This window comes from Gouania willdenowi, chromosome 8 (assembly GCF_900634775.1).
Source record: "Gouania willdenowi chromosome 8, fGouWil2.1, whole genome shotgun sequence".
NCBI classification, from domain to species: Eukaryota; Metazoa; Chordata; class Actinopteri; order Blenniiformes; family Gobiesocidae; genus Gouania; species Gouania willdenowi.
In genome coordinates this window covers 31,796,486-31,811,928 of record NC_041051.1, presented here as the reverse complement: position 1 = coordinate 31,811,928, position 15,443 = coordinate 31,796,486, and the positions used below count along the sequence as shown (strand labels likewise).

The 15,443-nt window shown below is 40.5% G+C and overlaps 1 protein-coding gene and 1 long non-coding RNA gene across 2 annotated transcripts in view; one reads left to right on the top strand and one right to left on the bottom strand.

Moving 5' to 3' along the window:
* LOC114468839 (uncharacterized) overlaps positions 1-3,992 on the bottom strand; it is a 17,100-nt gene extending 13,108 nt beyond the window's left edge. The window contains exon 1 of the long non-coding RNA XR_003674683.1: positions 3,850-3,992. This is a non-coding gene — a long non-coding RNA (uncharacterized LOC114468839). The remainder of the gene's footprint in view (positions 1-3,849) is intronic.
* On the top strand, positions 495-15,443 carry paqr4a (progestin and adipoQ receptor family member IVa). The gene is made up of 3 exons (XM_028455955.1): positions 495-1,474; positions 9,713-9,931; positions 12,415-15,443. Exons 1-3 carry the CDS (start codon positions 1,201-1,203, stop codon positions 12,846-12,848), a joined length of 927 nt encoding a protein of 308 aa, XP_028311756.1. The 5' UTR covers positions 495-1,200; the 3' UTR covers positions 12,849-15,443.

Genomic DNA, 15,443 nt, shown 5'->3' with positions numbered 1-15,443 from the left:
TGTGTTCCTCAAATATCTCTGGGCACCAGGATCAGACTAACCTGAGAGTTTCAACATGGCTGCTGCTTGGTTCAAGGGTGTTGGATTTGTTTGGATGCCCCTCCCCCACACCCCACCTCCTGAGTCTACAGACTCAGTGATGATGTCATCAGTCCTACCTCCACAGTGATGACGTCCCACCTTCAAACACAACCTCATCTGGCCATCCATGAAAAAGCTACTTACCCTCTCACTTTTCTTAGCAATGCATACGTACAGATATTAGTTTTAAAAAGTAAAAAGTCACCAAAAAAATAATACTAAAGTAAAAAAAAAAAAAAAAACCTACTTGAGTACAGTAGTGAACTTGTCACCTCTGCAGTACTTCTGCTTGAGTAGGACACATCACATCAGTACTCTTTACACCTCTGCTGCAAACAAGCATCGTTATCGTTTGTGCGTTTATTTTGAAAGTCCATTCGCTTTTGCACGGCTGCTTTTCCGTTAACTTGACAAGAAACGCTGCAGGAGAACCGAGGCCGACAGGAGGACTCGTCCTTCCTCTGATATCAGTCACTATTCACCATTGGTGGACACTAACAGCCGCTGGATCCTGGAGACGATGGAGAACCGTGTGAACCACCGACTTGTCGCTTTCCGGGCTCAGTCGTCGCTCTCCTGGTCCCGGCCCGGACGCCCGGTGTTTTGCTAGTCCTTGAAGAAGAAATCACCGCTCCTCAGTCACGGATCTCATCATCCGCCTCTGAATGCCTCACCGAGGGCTGAGCCCAGCCTATGACGCCGGGTTCCCCTCTCTGAAGCCCGGATAGATCATCTCCGGTCCGCCCCACATCCTCCCCGGAGGTGGACGGACTCCCAGCATCCCTCCGCCGGCTGCACAGGAATGCTAACCGACACGGCTCTACCATGACCCGGAGTGTTTCCCCGGACCTCCACACTCCCTCCTCCTCCTCCTCCTTCTCCTCCACACCTGATGTAACGGCTCTCCGGAGCTTGCACCATGCGGTTGTCCGGCCGTGTCTCCCTGCAGCCCCGCGGATGACACCGACACGCACACCGGCACCGGCGGTTCGGAGCCGCGGCTTCACCGGAGCCGTGTGAGCGCTGTTAGCGCTAAGCTAACCGGGGCTAACTGGACCCTTGATTGATTAAAAAACAAAAAGAAAACAACCAAAAATAAAATAAAAACTCCGAAACCAAATGGTGTCCCACAAGGTTCTAGTGGCAGTGATCCTCCTGAACGTGTACATAGGTGTACAGTCCGTCTTCTACCTGTTCGGAGGGGTTATTTTAACGGTTTTGTTTGCCATGGCTTTCCTGAACGGACCCAGGCTTCTGGACTGGGCGAGTTCTCCTCCACACCTGCAGTTCAACCGGTACGTGCTGACCGGGTACCGACCCATCTCCTCCGTGCAGGACTGCATCCGGAGCCTGTTCTACCTGCACAATGAGCTGGGAAACATCTACACACACGGTGAGTTGAGCTTTATCCACCATTTAAACCTGCAGACCTCTAGACCAGTATGGAGGTAGTTTTATGTCTTTATTATTCTATCAACAAAAAAACTGAACTTTTTTGGAGCTCAATTTTTAATTTTTTGCGTTCCAACACTCTTTTTCTTTGATTAAAATGTTTTATTTTTTTGGTTGAATAATAAAAACACAGCTTTACTACCCATAATAATATGGCCCAAATACAAAAAAAGTTGACTTCAATAAAAATAAAAATAAAATAAAATAAAAAAAATGTCAATACTGATAATTATAATAATAAAAAACATTTTCAATCAAAGAAAAAAAGTGTTCAATCGCAATTATGTGAGTATATATTATTTCTGCGTTTTAACACTTTTTTCTTTGATTTAATTTTTTTTTTTTTTTTTTTTTTTTTTTTGAAGTAAACTTTTTAATTGAAAAGGTTTTTGTTTGAAGTGATTTTTTAAAATTGATTTTAATGAAAGTATTTTATTTTTTATTTTTTTGATTGAATAATAAACACAAATCCACCTCCATAGACCAGGGGTTTTCAACCTTGGGGTTAGGACCCACATTTAAGGTCGCAAGACACTGGGAGGAGGTCATTAGATTCCTTCACATTTATTTATTTATTTTAACAATTTAAGCTCATTTTTGCTTATTTTAAACTATTTTTCTGCAGCTATACCAAACTTGTCATATTTTAACCTATTTTCATCACTTTTTCTTGTCATATTTTCGCCCCTTTTAATGCGTTTTTGCTACATTACTCCCATTACTGACGCTTGTCCATCAAATTTCAACGCCTTTTCAGCACTTATAAACCCTTTCCACCATTTTGTCCAGTAATTTTCACATAATTGTGATAACAGACAAAAAATAATTTAATAAACGCAGGTGAAAATATTACCTCTTTGGCAGATTTAATAATGGTGATAATATTAATATTTTTATTTGACTTCCCAGCTGATCTCTAATTTTAACAGATTAGCAATGCAAAAAGAGAGCAACTAAATCCTTCATTTTCAAACAGGTTAAACTAAATATTCATTACCACGTTTCGCTCATTGTTCATTCTTTTCCCTGTAATTGTATTAATGTGCTTCCTTTATGGGCCAACTTCATCATAAAACATACCAGACTCCAGCCACTCCTCTTTTGAAAGCTGATGAATCATCTCTTCCACCTCAGTGTGTCGAAGGTGTTGCTGTAATCTGGTTCATTTTCAGTTGTTTAGTGTCCATTTGCATCCATTTGTAACGAGAACCGCTAACAGCAGCTTATGAGACGAGGATGCTGGTGTCAAATTACAAGCAGTGGAAACTTTAAAAAAATATAAATAAAATTCCTCTAACTGTTAGTACTACTATACTTGCAAGCTCAGAAATCAGCTTTTAATAAAGAGAAATGAAAATAAGTAATATTTTGTTCTACTGAACGTCTGTTTATTATTTGCTGTTGCTTAAATCATTGAGCCAAGAATCCCATGGAACTGTAATGTAACTACTATAAAGGTTTGCATGTGAATGTGTTTAACAATTTACAACAACTTTGTACTTTTACAAGTTCAAAGGTCAACGTTAATCAGAGTTTCTGTATTTTTATTGGATAAATGCCACGATGTCTTTAAAGAGATCCTCCACTGTTTTTTTTTTTTTTTTACAAATATGGCCTAAAACCTTTGAAATGTACTCATTAGAAGATATATTCTTAACAATTAACAAGCATTATTTTGCCCCATATTCATTTTATTAATTTTTTAAAATGGGACAACTTTACAGTTTTAGAGCCTGTGTTCCGCCAGCTTGAAATCGTGATTGATGATGTCACACGGCCCCACTGCCTGTAAACATCACATTGTTTTCTACTGGAGTGAAACATTCAGCAACTTGTGCTGCTTTTTGTTGTTTTAGAAAAACAGGAAAAATTTAAGGATGTCAATGTAAACTTTTAATGTTTACAGCAAGAGAATAAAAACACTTGTGACCCGGAAAAAAATTGTGTCCTCAGGGGGCGACAGTTCCAACTCCGGGTTTAGTAGTAGATAATAAAGCAGAGAATAAGAGCTCTCCGAAGGGACCTTTATTCCCCCCTCCTTAAACAGTGCACTGACACGCTCTGGTGGCTAAAGTTAGAGTCTTCTCAGGGTCTGTGTCTTCAACAGTACGAGATTGCTCGCTAACTTCAGCCACCGGAGCATGTCAGTGCACTGTTTAAGGGGAAGTAAAGGTCCCTTAGGAGAGCTCTTCTTCTCTGCTTCATTGTCTACTACCAAAAACAGCAGAGTTGACACTGTCACCTCCGTAGTCACAGATTTTTAACTTTTCCTGGCTTATTAGAGCAACGAAAAGCAGCAAATGTTGGCATTTTTACCAGAAAAGTTACTAAATGATCTATAAATCAGACTGAATGTTTCACTCCAATAGAAAACCATGGGATGTTTACGGGCAGTGGGGTCGTGTGACATCATCAATCACGTGATTTCAAGATGGAGGAAAACAGGCTCTAAAAGTGTACTCCCATTTTTATAAAGTTAATAAAATTAATATGGTGCGTAATAATGCGTTTTGTTAGGCATAGATCCTCTAATAATGTACATTTCAAAGATTTAAGCCCACATTTGTAAAAACAGTGGAGGATCCCTTTAAGAGATTTCTCACCTTCTAAATGGTTGGCCATAATGTGTCATTTTTGTTTGAATAAAGTATATAAAAATTATGTTAGAGCGTATTAGTTTTATTTCATTTGAGAAACCCTTTTTTGTATTATCTATATTTACATTAGTGAGAGAATGCTGAATAACAGTAGAATAACAGTAGTTATTATTGTTTTATTACAGTGATTATTGCTATAATTTCGACTCGTGAATCGTTCTGCATTGAGGCTTTAAAAAGGCATTTTATCACACTTAACTATGAAATGCAACTTATTGCAGAGTTGTTCTTGTAAGTAGTTTGACCTGGAGGTTGGTCAATGGTCAATCCTCGCTCTCTCCTCACAGTGAGTGGACGTAATGGGTTAATGTGCAGCGAGCAGAGGTGACGCTGGTGTCAGCATTTCTGTTCACTCTCATTGTTTTTAAAACTGATTTGAGTGGCTTGGTCACATCGCAGGCCTTGGACTTTTTTTTCTTTCTAAGCACAAATGCTTTATTGGATTTTTTTTTAAATGGTGTTTGACTTTCTACAAAGATACCACACAATAAAAACCAGTGTCGAGATGGACCCATCGATGGTACATTTACTGGTTCTTTATGATATTTCCTCCATCATTACATTCATTCTTTGTGGATACAACATTCTCTCCCACCATCAATCTGTCACCATGACGTTAATCTTATGTGATCAAACGAGATCTAACAACGTGATCTAATGCTGCATTCCAAGCAACTCGGAACTCTGGATTTTCCGACCTCCTACTTGAAAAAGTGACTTGGAACGCCTACTGAAGTCGGAGCTTCTACTCGGTAAAGTTGTAAAATAATCTAATATTGTAGTGCTGGTCAGCCATGTTGGAGATGTGTCAACAAGCTGTTGCTGAATGCGATTGAACTTGGAGATCAAAATTCTGAGTTGCTTTGAACGCAGCATTACGTGTTCCTCAGTCAGCTCGCTTTTTGATTGGCTACGATCTGTTTTCTGTTTCACATAAAAAATCACGGGTTAATGAGTCGGGAGTCGTCTGCACACACAAGGAGTTTTATTATTTTACGATTGTGTGCCCCGCCCATTTCAGAGCCGATTATTAACACAGACTACAGTATAATGTTATAAAACACAAGATATATGGTGTTTGCCGTCCTCAGGTGGGGAAGGGGGATAAATTGGGACAATAATCTGTGTGTGCGTGTGCGTGTGTGTGCGTGCGTGCGTGGACCAGCCTTCTTTAGTCTGTTTGAACCACAACAAGGTTTGTTTTCTCCAGATAATCTGCTTTGTTTGTTCAGGTGTGATCGTGCTGTTTTGCAGTCGAGATTCGCCATGTGGTTTTCGTACAGTGTGAACACAAACGTGCACAAATAGTGAACCATAGGTTGTGTCAGTAATAGTGTCTTCTCTTATGGTTAGCGAGGAGATGGAGGTTGTGTTTTTATTTTTGACCCATTCTGTGGAAGCGGAAACGACTGTTCACCATAGATCGTTGTCAACGAGTCGGTCCTGGCCAATCAATGGCTGTGTTGTAAATGTCATATTAGCGTACTACTCGTACTAAGTCTGATGATGTCTAAGTGAGTATGCGGTGCGTTCACATTTGATTAGGGATCAACTGATAAGGATTTTTTAGGCCCTCAATTTACATTATAAAAATTACACAATGATGATAACAAATGGTACAAGTTTCAATTTTAAAAAAGGAAAATGTATTGAAATTAACAAAGGCGAGGTAGAACGACACCAAGTAAAAAATATTTTACAAATACAAAACAGGGGATGTAGAACAAGAACAAGTAAAAATAGAGTGAGACATCTCATGAAATAATATGAAACGTCCTAAATCGTCCGGCCGATGAATCAGTCGATCACTACAATTGATTCTATAAAAAGATTGAGTGCACAGAAATACCCTGGCGTATACTATATGGGGACATTTCCTAAGTATGCACGGTGGGCACATTAGTCGTACTCAATCGTCCCATGATGCATTGCGAGCAGAACATATAATTGTCTTGGGACGGGTGTCACAGACTGAGTTTACCTCCGTACTGAGATTGTAACCTAACCCTAACCCTGATCCAATAAACAAATAAAAGACGTCCGTTCACTTTGAAAACAAAAATAAACAAAACTGAATTTTTTTTTTTTATACATCCATCCATCTTCATACCCACTTATTCCTGTTTAACAGGGTCGCGGGGGTCTGCCGGTGCCAGTCTCCGGCTCTCATAGGGCGCTGGGCGGGGGTACACCCTGGACAGGGCGCCAGTCCACCACAGGGCAACACAGACAACCATTCACTCTCATTCACTCCTATGGGCAATTTAGAGACTCCAATCAACCATACAGTCATGTTTTTGGATGGTGGGAGGAAGCCCACGCAGCACGGGGAGAACATGCAAACTCCACACAGAAAGGACCCAAGTCCACCACAGGGCTTGAACCCAGGACCTTCTTGCTGTGAGGCGGACGTGCTAACCACTAAGCCATTATGCGCTGCGCATATACAATATGCTCATAATCAATCTCAGTATGAGGTAAGCTCAGTCTGTGACACCGGCTTCAATCTAAAAATCAAACATCCCCTTTTCAAAATAAAAGTTTATTTTGTTGTCTTCCATTAGTTTTTAACACTTTTGTAATTAAGGCTCTTGTTTTGAAGTTAACTGGAAGTTTAGTCAGTCGCACAATGGAGGGTCTCCAAAAATGTCCAAAATGTCGGCATGAAACATGTTTACGTAAGTTTTATGGATGAAATGAGCACATGTTGATATTCTACTTGGTCACTTTCTCACTTAAAATGTTTTCAGAACTTTCAAAGTAAAGGTGGAGAATCAACAGATATTTAGCCTCAGTGTGAACAAGGTTTTTGTCGTTGTAGGTTCCAAATGCATCTTGGGAAACTTGGAAGTATACTTTAGTTGGAACGCTCACTATCCTAATCATACTAATAGTATAAAGTAGACATTATATACCTCGTGATTGTGTAGTGTATAGTACGTTAGTCTGATATTTACCACACAGCCAATGAGCCTAATATTCATCTTCCTCTTTTGGTATTTTTTTCTTTGTAAAGTAAGATGAACTTGAGTAACAGCACCCCAAGTGGGCTTGACCTGTAAGTGATGGGTTAACGAGGACAACTGGAGGTGTTAAAGCCAGTCCAGTGCTGGTCCTGGTCTAAAAGCAGCCCAAACCAAACGGCTCTGGTGAGGTTTGAAGTGCTGAGTCTCCTCAGGACGGACACTCAGCACTCTGACAGTGATTAGTCAGCGGTGGAGAGTGTCACCGCTTCGCACTCGCCCTTATTTTGTCGTGTCGTCGACTGCACGCCGTCACTGGCAGCACTGGCAGCTTCCTCGTTGTGAAGGTCATGATTGATGCAGATTAATGTGAGCGAAGCGTTCCTGGACGTTTTTATCCGTCCCTAGTCTAAGTATGTTCCAATGACCAACATAGGAAGCCTTGCAAAATATTTGTTACATCAGGTTATATTTATGGGGTCCACATCAAGGTTGACAATTTTTTTTCTTATGCTCCATTATGAGCGATTTTTACGTTTCATATAGAATTTAGGTTATGTTAATGCAGGAATAAATTATATATTTTGCTTTGGATAATGAAGCTGAAGTTATTACTGGTGCTTTTTAATTTTTGCACTGGCTTGGTGGACCCCAGAAACAATGATAGATTTGGCTAATATTTAGCCTGGTTATTTTTGGGGGTATTGGAACAAATTTAGATTTGGGACAGAAAGATTTTAAAAATGAGGTTTTTTTATGTAGGGTTTGATGCACCCTAACGAGCACGTGCCTCGTTTGGTACCATGCTGTTAGCATGCTGTTAGCATGCGGGACATCTCAGACGCTACACGCTGCACATGCATGTGTTGGATCAGTGCCGATAACACACCTTAAATAGCTGCAGCCCACGGCATTCCCAGCCCTGACTTTGGAAAAGGCCAAGTGAGCAGAAACCAGTGTCACGCTGTGATATATGATCCCACCTACTATATATAGATCAGATTTCAAGGTTTTGGATTTGCGCTCACAGGAGCACAACAGCTCGTCGTTGCCAAATCTCTGCAGCTGTTTGCAGTTTGGCTTCATAATAAAGCGTCTCTGTTTTAACTGGCTGTTTTAGTTATTATCGTGTGATAATCAGTGATCATTCTTCTCTCCTGGGAACAATCACCAATCAATAATAATCTGTGATTGGCTGTAAACTCTCTAATGGAAGCATCCGCAGTTTACACCAGACATGGGAAACTGGTGACCCCTAAAACCAACACACAAAAGAAAGTAGTTCTCCAAAAACACAGAATGACTCCAAAATTATTGAAAACGACAATAAAAACACAAAAAATAACTCCAATATTACAAAAAAAAAAGGCAACAAAACACAGAAAATAGCTAAAAAATACATACAAAGTAGCAAACAAAACCCTACCCAAAAACGACAATTAAAAACACACAAAGTGACTCCAAAAATATAATAAATGATAAAACAAATGCACAGAATTACAGAAATATACTCAAAATGATGCAAAAAATACAAAACTACAACAAAACAAACATATAAAGGCTAAAAGAAACACACAAAATAGTTCAAAACCACAGAAACACACAAAATGACTCCAAAAATACACTCAATGACAGACAAATACACTAAGTCAGCCATTCTCAACTGGTGGTTCGGGACCCACACGTGGGTCACGGACCTTTACTGGGTGGGTCGCAGAAAGCTGGTCAAAAAATAAATAAATACTTAATATCTCTCATCATGGACTTGTCTTTTATTTTGAAAGACACTTTTTTGACAGGCATGCTGTGAACTGTATGTTGCACAGGAAAATATATAGATTTACCTTTTTAAAAAATAATAATAAAATATGTGTGTGTGTGTGTGTGTGTGTGTGTGTGTGTGTTTTCAACAGCTATTGTTGAAAAACTACATTAATTAATAAAAAAATTAAATTTAAAAAAAAGTGGGTCGCGATTTAATGACTATGGCAAAATGTGGGTCCCAGGGTGAGACCAGTTGAGAACTGCTGCACTAAATGAAACACTGTACGACCACAAACACAAAGAAAATGACAACAAAGATTAAAAAACCATTGTTCTTTCCTGTATTAAAGTTCAATTTGATCATTTTTCTAGTCTGTTCTGTTTTCGTTTTTCTGAAAACTGCCAAAATAAATTCTAATTTAAATGATCAAGATATATATCATATATCGGCCATTTTGGTCCGTATCGCCCAGCCCTACTATGAAGTTGTGCAAAGGGAGGGGTCAGGAAAGGGTCATATTTCAGATTTTTGATTTGTTTAATGTTCAAACTGGTGTAAACTAATAAAAAGAGTGGTCTCAGCTGTTGCTGCTGTTTGTCACTTACTCGTAGAAGCTCTAATCCTTTCCTTTCAAGGACGCCAACGTACAGATTTTAGTCACATCTAACAGGATTTATTCAGGCACAGATTAGTGCTGGTTTCTCCGTAGAAAGCATGCGTTTCTGTGTCAAACGTTTGGATGGAAATCCCAAACGTCTCGTATTTAAACGCTTCCCCTCCACTCTGCTCTGCAGGCATCCCTCTGGTGTGTTTCCTGGTGCTGCTGCCGCTCAACATCCCGTGGTCTCAGATCAGCGTCACGTGGCTGGGGGTGGTGCACTTCCTGGCCTGCCTGTCGCCCCAGCTGGGCTCCGTGCTCTACCACCTCTTCATGAACCACGAGGGAGGCGAGCCGGTCTACCACACCCTCCTCAAGCTCGACGTGTGCGGGATCTGCATGATCAACACGCTGGGTGAGTCAGTGTCAGTGATTTACTTTGGCCTCTTACATTTTTCAGTTACAATTGACTTTTTCGCAAAACCCCGCCCACAAACAGTCATTGTCCAGTCAAACGTCCGAGCAACCATTACAACGTAAACGGGGTCCGACATGATCAGAGCAGACACAATGGTGATGCACTCTGATCAGTTTTTGTTGTTTTTGTCCCCGCCCTCAGTTGTTCCCACCTTTTACTGACTATTGTTGTCTGTTTCAGTAACATCACATGATCAAGCCTTTTCTAGCATTCCATACTACAAAATAAGGAATAAAAGTATGTATAATTTGTGCTGTTATCAAATCGACATCGGTATCGGCCAATACGCAAGGCTGTAAGATCGGTATCGTATCAGAAGTGAAAAGTTGTATAGGGACATCCCTAAACACAACTATTCAAAAATATTGCCTAAAGTGCACGTCACGCGTTTACAGGCATTTCTGTCTATGGTTGAATGTCTTTTCGAGACAGAAAACTTTAAATCTTGCGCGAAACATGATGAACTAAACCCTCGTCTACATGTTTTGGGGCAAAAATCATGTTACGTATTCCTGCAGGATTTCAGCGCATATCTGAGGCCAAAAAGTAGAAAATGAATAACAGTTAACTCAAATAACTGAATGAAGCGTGTTCGGCACAATTTCAGGACGTTTATTTGTCAATAACGACTCATGAGGGAAAAGCCCATGAAATAAAATGAAATAGAATCTGGTAAACTAAAACTGAAATAAATTAACTGTAAAAAAAGAAAAAATGAGGAAATATTTAAAATATATTATTTTTTTATTTTGGGATGAAAAAAATGATCTTGACCTGGACATTTTTCTACGTTTAGAAGCATTTTTAAACCCATGATGCTTTGCTGCCATGTTCTGTTCTGTTACGTCTGTTACTTTAAATAAAGCAGTGCGGCCCCTAGTGGACAGATTAGTACTTACTTTTATTAAGTCATTCTAAGTAATGTGTTCTGTGGGCCTTGTGTTTGTCACTTCTGCTGTAAGTACGGTACGTAATTATGAATTTGGATCCGTAGGAAAAACACTTTGAGTTCAGTGAATCCTCACAGGCTGAGGCAACGATCCCAGATCAGGAGTAAAGCCATCATTGATCGATCTGAGCCGCGTTCACTCACGTCTTGTAAAAAGAACCAACTAAAGCATTTAATCCTTCAATTATTTATGCATTGGTTTACTTTGAACAACCGTTATAAATGGAGTGACTGCACACACACACACACACACACACACACACGCGCACACGCACACACACACACACACACACACTTCAGTCTTTGGAGAATCAGCAGAAACCCCTAAACTCGGCTGTCGTAGCCTTCATGTCCGCTGTTCTTTGTCTGGTGCTAAACCAACATGAATCTGCTTCCATTGGTTGTGTTTTTATTTACACTCCTCACATACTGTAGATTGATCATATACAATAACATATTATTAGTGATACGTTTGCAAAATGTTGGGTTAACTGATCGTTTTGAACTTCTACAGCTGTTTAATGTATAAATGAACAACCAAAGGCAGTTTGAACTTACTGTATAATGTATATGACCATCCACCTCCAGAAATGCCTAAAAACAGTCAAACTGATTTTCTATAAGAGGCCGTTATTAGGTCTCGTCGAAAACCCAGAGCTGCTCATTAACGATGATCACAGAAATTGGTTAAAAGTTGCAAATTACAGTGGTTTAAAGTGTCAATATTGAAACAAATAGTGGCAACATGACAAATTGTTAATGTGGTTAAGATGGCATAATAACCATGAAATATGGTGAAAAGAGGTTAAAATGGGTCAACATATGTGACATTAAGTGGAAAACAGTGGTGGAAAGGGTTTATAAGTGCCGAGAATGTCTTGAAAATGCAAAAAATGTGCAGAAAAAACATTCAAATGTGATGGAGAAGTGGCAGAAATGGGAGTAATGTAGCAATAAATGCATTTAAGGAATGAAAAAGGCTTCCACGTGGTCAGAGATACAAGTTAATAGAAGGAAGAGTTGTTTTTATCTTATTAACATTTGGTGGAATGTCCAGTAAATATGTTTAATTGTTCAACAAGTTATATTTCATTTCATTTCTGGATTATTTCCTAGTAGTAGTCACTAATCACCAGAGTCGTCTTCACTACTTTAAGTGTTAGTTTCACGTCTTTTTACATCGTGACGTAGGTTCAAAGGTCTTAAACGTAACGAGCTCATTTTTAAAATGTAAAGATAGAAATGACAGATATTTGTTTAAAACAATAAGGAGTAAAAAGGTTACCAAAAAATAAATACTCAGTAATCTATCTAAGTAATCTATCTAATCTAAGTACAGATACTAGAAAAACTACTGAAGTACAGTAACAAAGTGTTTTTACTTCGTTACTTCGCTAACTAATTACGTTTTCTAAGTAACCTGACCAACACTGGTCGTGACCCACGTGTTTTTCTGTGTGCCCCCCTCCAGGAGCGCTGCCCATCGTGTACAGCACCCTGCTGTGCTACCCGTTGATCCGCTCCGTAGCCCTGCTGGTCTACATCCTGCTCTCCAGCTACGCCATCTACTGCGCCGTCACGGCCCGCAGCAGCGTGCGCCGCCTGCGCTCCTTTGCCTGGCAGGCGCTCTTCCGCTTCTCCTTCTTCCTGCTGCGCTGGGTGGGGGTGGGCGGGGGCAGCCCCACCTCGCTCAGGCACTTCCTCACCATGGACGCGTTGGCCGTGCTGGGCGGGGTCATCAACATAGCGCGCATCCCTGAGCGCTTTCGGCCCGGCCTCTTTGACTACTGGTGCAACAGCCACCAGATCATGCACGTACTGGTGGTGGGCTCCATCCTCTACCTGCACTGGGGGGTCCTGGACGACCTGCTGTGGATCAACAGCTACAACTGTCCCTCTGACTGACCCCACCCCACCCATAGCACCCCCACCCCCCCCCCCCCCCCCAACTCCACGTTATTGGACCTGCGAGGGGATTTCTGTGCATGTGATCAGCTCATGCGCTCAAAACTCAGAATGTCCATATCTTTGTCCATCTTACTTTTTGTGTCGATGCAGGTATGTCGTACACACACACACACACACACACACACACACACACACATACACACACACTCTCAAAGTCATTACAAAATGGAAATATGAACCACCTCAGCCTCAGTCAGTGTGAGGCCACTGATGACCTCTAGTGTTTCCATCACTTTTATTCCAGAATTGTAATATCCAGTGGTTCTCAAACGGAACAGCACGTGTCCAAAATGAAGGCCCGGGGACCAGATTTGGCCCGCCAGAGCCTCCACTTTGGCCCGCAGGAGGATTTTGTTCGTATTTTGTATCTTGTGTTTTTAAAAGTTACAGCAACAACAAAAAAATCATATTGTAAATCAGTTTAGCTTAGTTCAAGCTATTTCAGTCCCTATAAAGTCATAAAAATTAATGACCCTCCCAATATATATATATATAATTTTGTAATGCTCTAAGTTACACAATTTCTGTAATTATCAAACGTGAATTATTTGCGAGATCTCACACTTTTTTAAAAAAAACTTTTTTTAACCGAATGCGATTTCAGCGACTATAGAGTCGCTTAAACATAGTCAACTTTGAGTGACTTCCAGTGACCCAGATCACACAGTTGAATCACGCAAGTCCCATTGCTTGAAGGGAGGTCGCTTGTAAAATAATTTTCATTGATTTTGAATGTAATCCAGTCGCCAGAATCGCTGTAGTCGTGTTCGGTGTGAACGCATCTTTAAGGCGCGTTCACTAAAGCGACTATAGTTACTTAAATTATCCGTGATGAGTTGCTTAAAGATGTGACAAATGTGGAAGTGACATAGGGAGAAACTCATTGCCGACACTTAAAGTCGCTTGGAAAGTTCAACTTTTTCAATTTTGAACAACTTCCAGCGACTCAGGTTTCAAGCGACTCACGTGATTCCAGTGACTCAATCGCACGAGTTGCTTGAAGGGAGGTCGCTTAACTTTGCGTAATTTTCATTGATTTTCAACATAATCTCATTGCCAGAGTCTCAGAAGTCGCGTTGGGTGTGAACGCACCTTAAGATATCTGTAGTAAGACATCGTGGAGTTACTAACATCTGTGACTTCATGTTATTCTAAGAGAAATATAGAAGATTTTTAAACGCCAAACTTGAAAAGGAAAATGTTGAAGTTGCTCTTTAATCCCAAAGTGATCGATGTTTTTCTGCTTGAAATGAAACTTGGGTCGTATGAAGGTTTGACATCCCTGTCTTAGAAATAAGAGTTCTCAGGCCCAAAGTGAAGTTTTAAGCTTAAGAAAGAGTTTGAACCTCAGTTAATGTGAAAAAATTTGAAGAAATTTGCAGGTAGTTGACTTGGGAAAACAAAATAAAAATAAATCAAAACATTTCAAGTGGAAATTATGAACGCTGTAGGAGTTTGCTTTTAAAGACGGCGTGGTTTGGCCAGAAATTGAGAAAAAGTGCCAAATTTGGGCCGCTAAATTCAAAATGGCACACTTCGGGTTGGATTTAGGTTATAGGTCCTAATTACATTTCTGCTAGTCACGGTCCACTGCATTAACCTACTGAATCCCATCCATTTAGTTCAAACCAGTGAAAAATTAAAAACTCTAGGTGGCGCTAACGAGTCCTGAAATTGCATCAAAAAACTACACGTTAAATTTTTCACCAAACTATATTTCCTGCCAAATTTCATGAAATTGCACCCTCGGGAAAGGCGTCACAAATCCAAGTAAACTTTCAGAAAAATAATAATAAGAAGAATCCGTACATAACCAATAGGGCCTTCACACCACATTTGGTGGTCGAGCGAGCACCAAATGTGGTGTAAACACGTGTGTGTGTGTGTCTGAAAGGATGTAAACGATGCGTCTTCAGCAGCTGTGTGTGTGTGTGACGCCTCAGCGTGACTCGCTGCGCGTTAAACGGAGCGTTTAATGCGACGCGACACGTGGAAAACAGCACGTTTAGACGCAGAGTGAGGTCACTCAGACTGATCTGTGTTTTACAGATGTCGTTATTCTGATCAGATTTCACGCCTCGCTGCGTCCATGACCCTGTCACTCCACATTGAACTCATCGTCTCTTTTTGCTTCTGCCAGTTTGAGAACCACTGGTTTGCTATGATTGGTTGATCGGGTCGGTCCAACATCACACACTTCACTCTGACACGCCCACGTCTCACCTTGCACACCATGTATTGTAAACACATTGCACTTAATGAGTTCATCCCTGTATTTCTGCCTCATTTCTGTTAATTAGAACTCATCTCCATTGACTGTGTGTGGATGAAAAGGGGCCGAGGGGTTTATTCCTCATTAGTCGCTTTGACCTGAGCGTAAAACTTATCACCAGTGTTTCTTTGCTTCGTTTGCACCTGAAATCATTGCCAAGTGTTTTTAGTTTTTGATGCTTTTTACACTAAGGCAGTGGTTCTCAGCCTTTTCAGCCCGTGACCCCCAAAATAAAGGTTCCAGAGAGCAGGGACCCCCAC

Coding starts and splice junctions, on each gene's coding strand:
- paqr4a (XM_028455955.1), top strand. CDS start 1,201: ATGGTGTCCCACAAGGTTCTAGTGGCAGTGATCCTCCTGAACGTGTAC. Junction 1,475..9,712: donor GGGAAACATCTACACACACG/GTGAGTTGAGCT, acceptor TCTGCTCTGCAG/GCATCCCTCTGGTGTGTTTC. Junction 9,932..12,414: donor CTGCATGATCAACACGCTGG/GTGAGTCAGTGT, acceptor GCCCCCCTCCAG/GAGCGCTGCCCATCGTGTAC.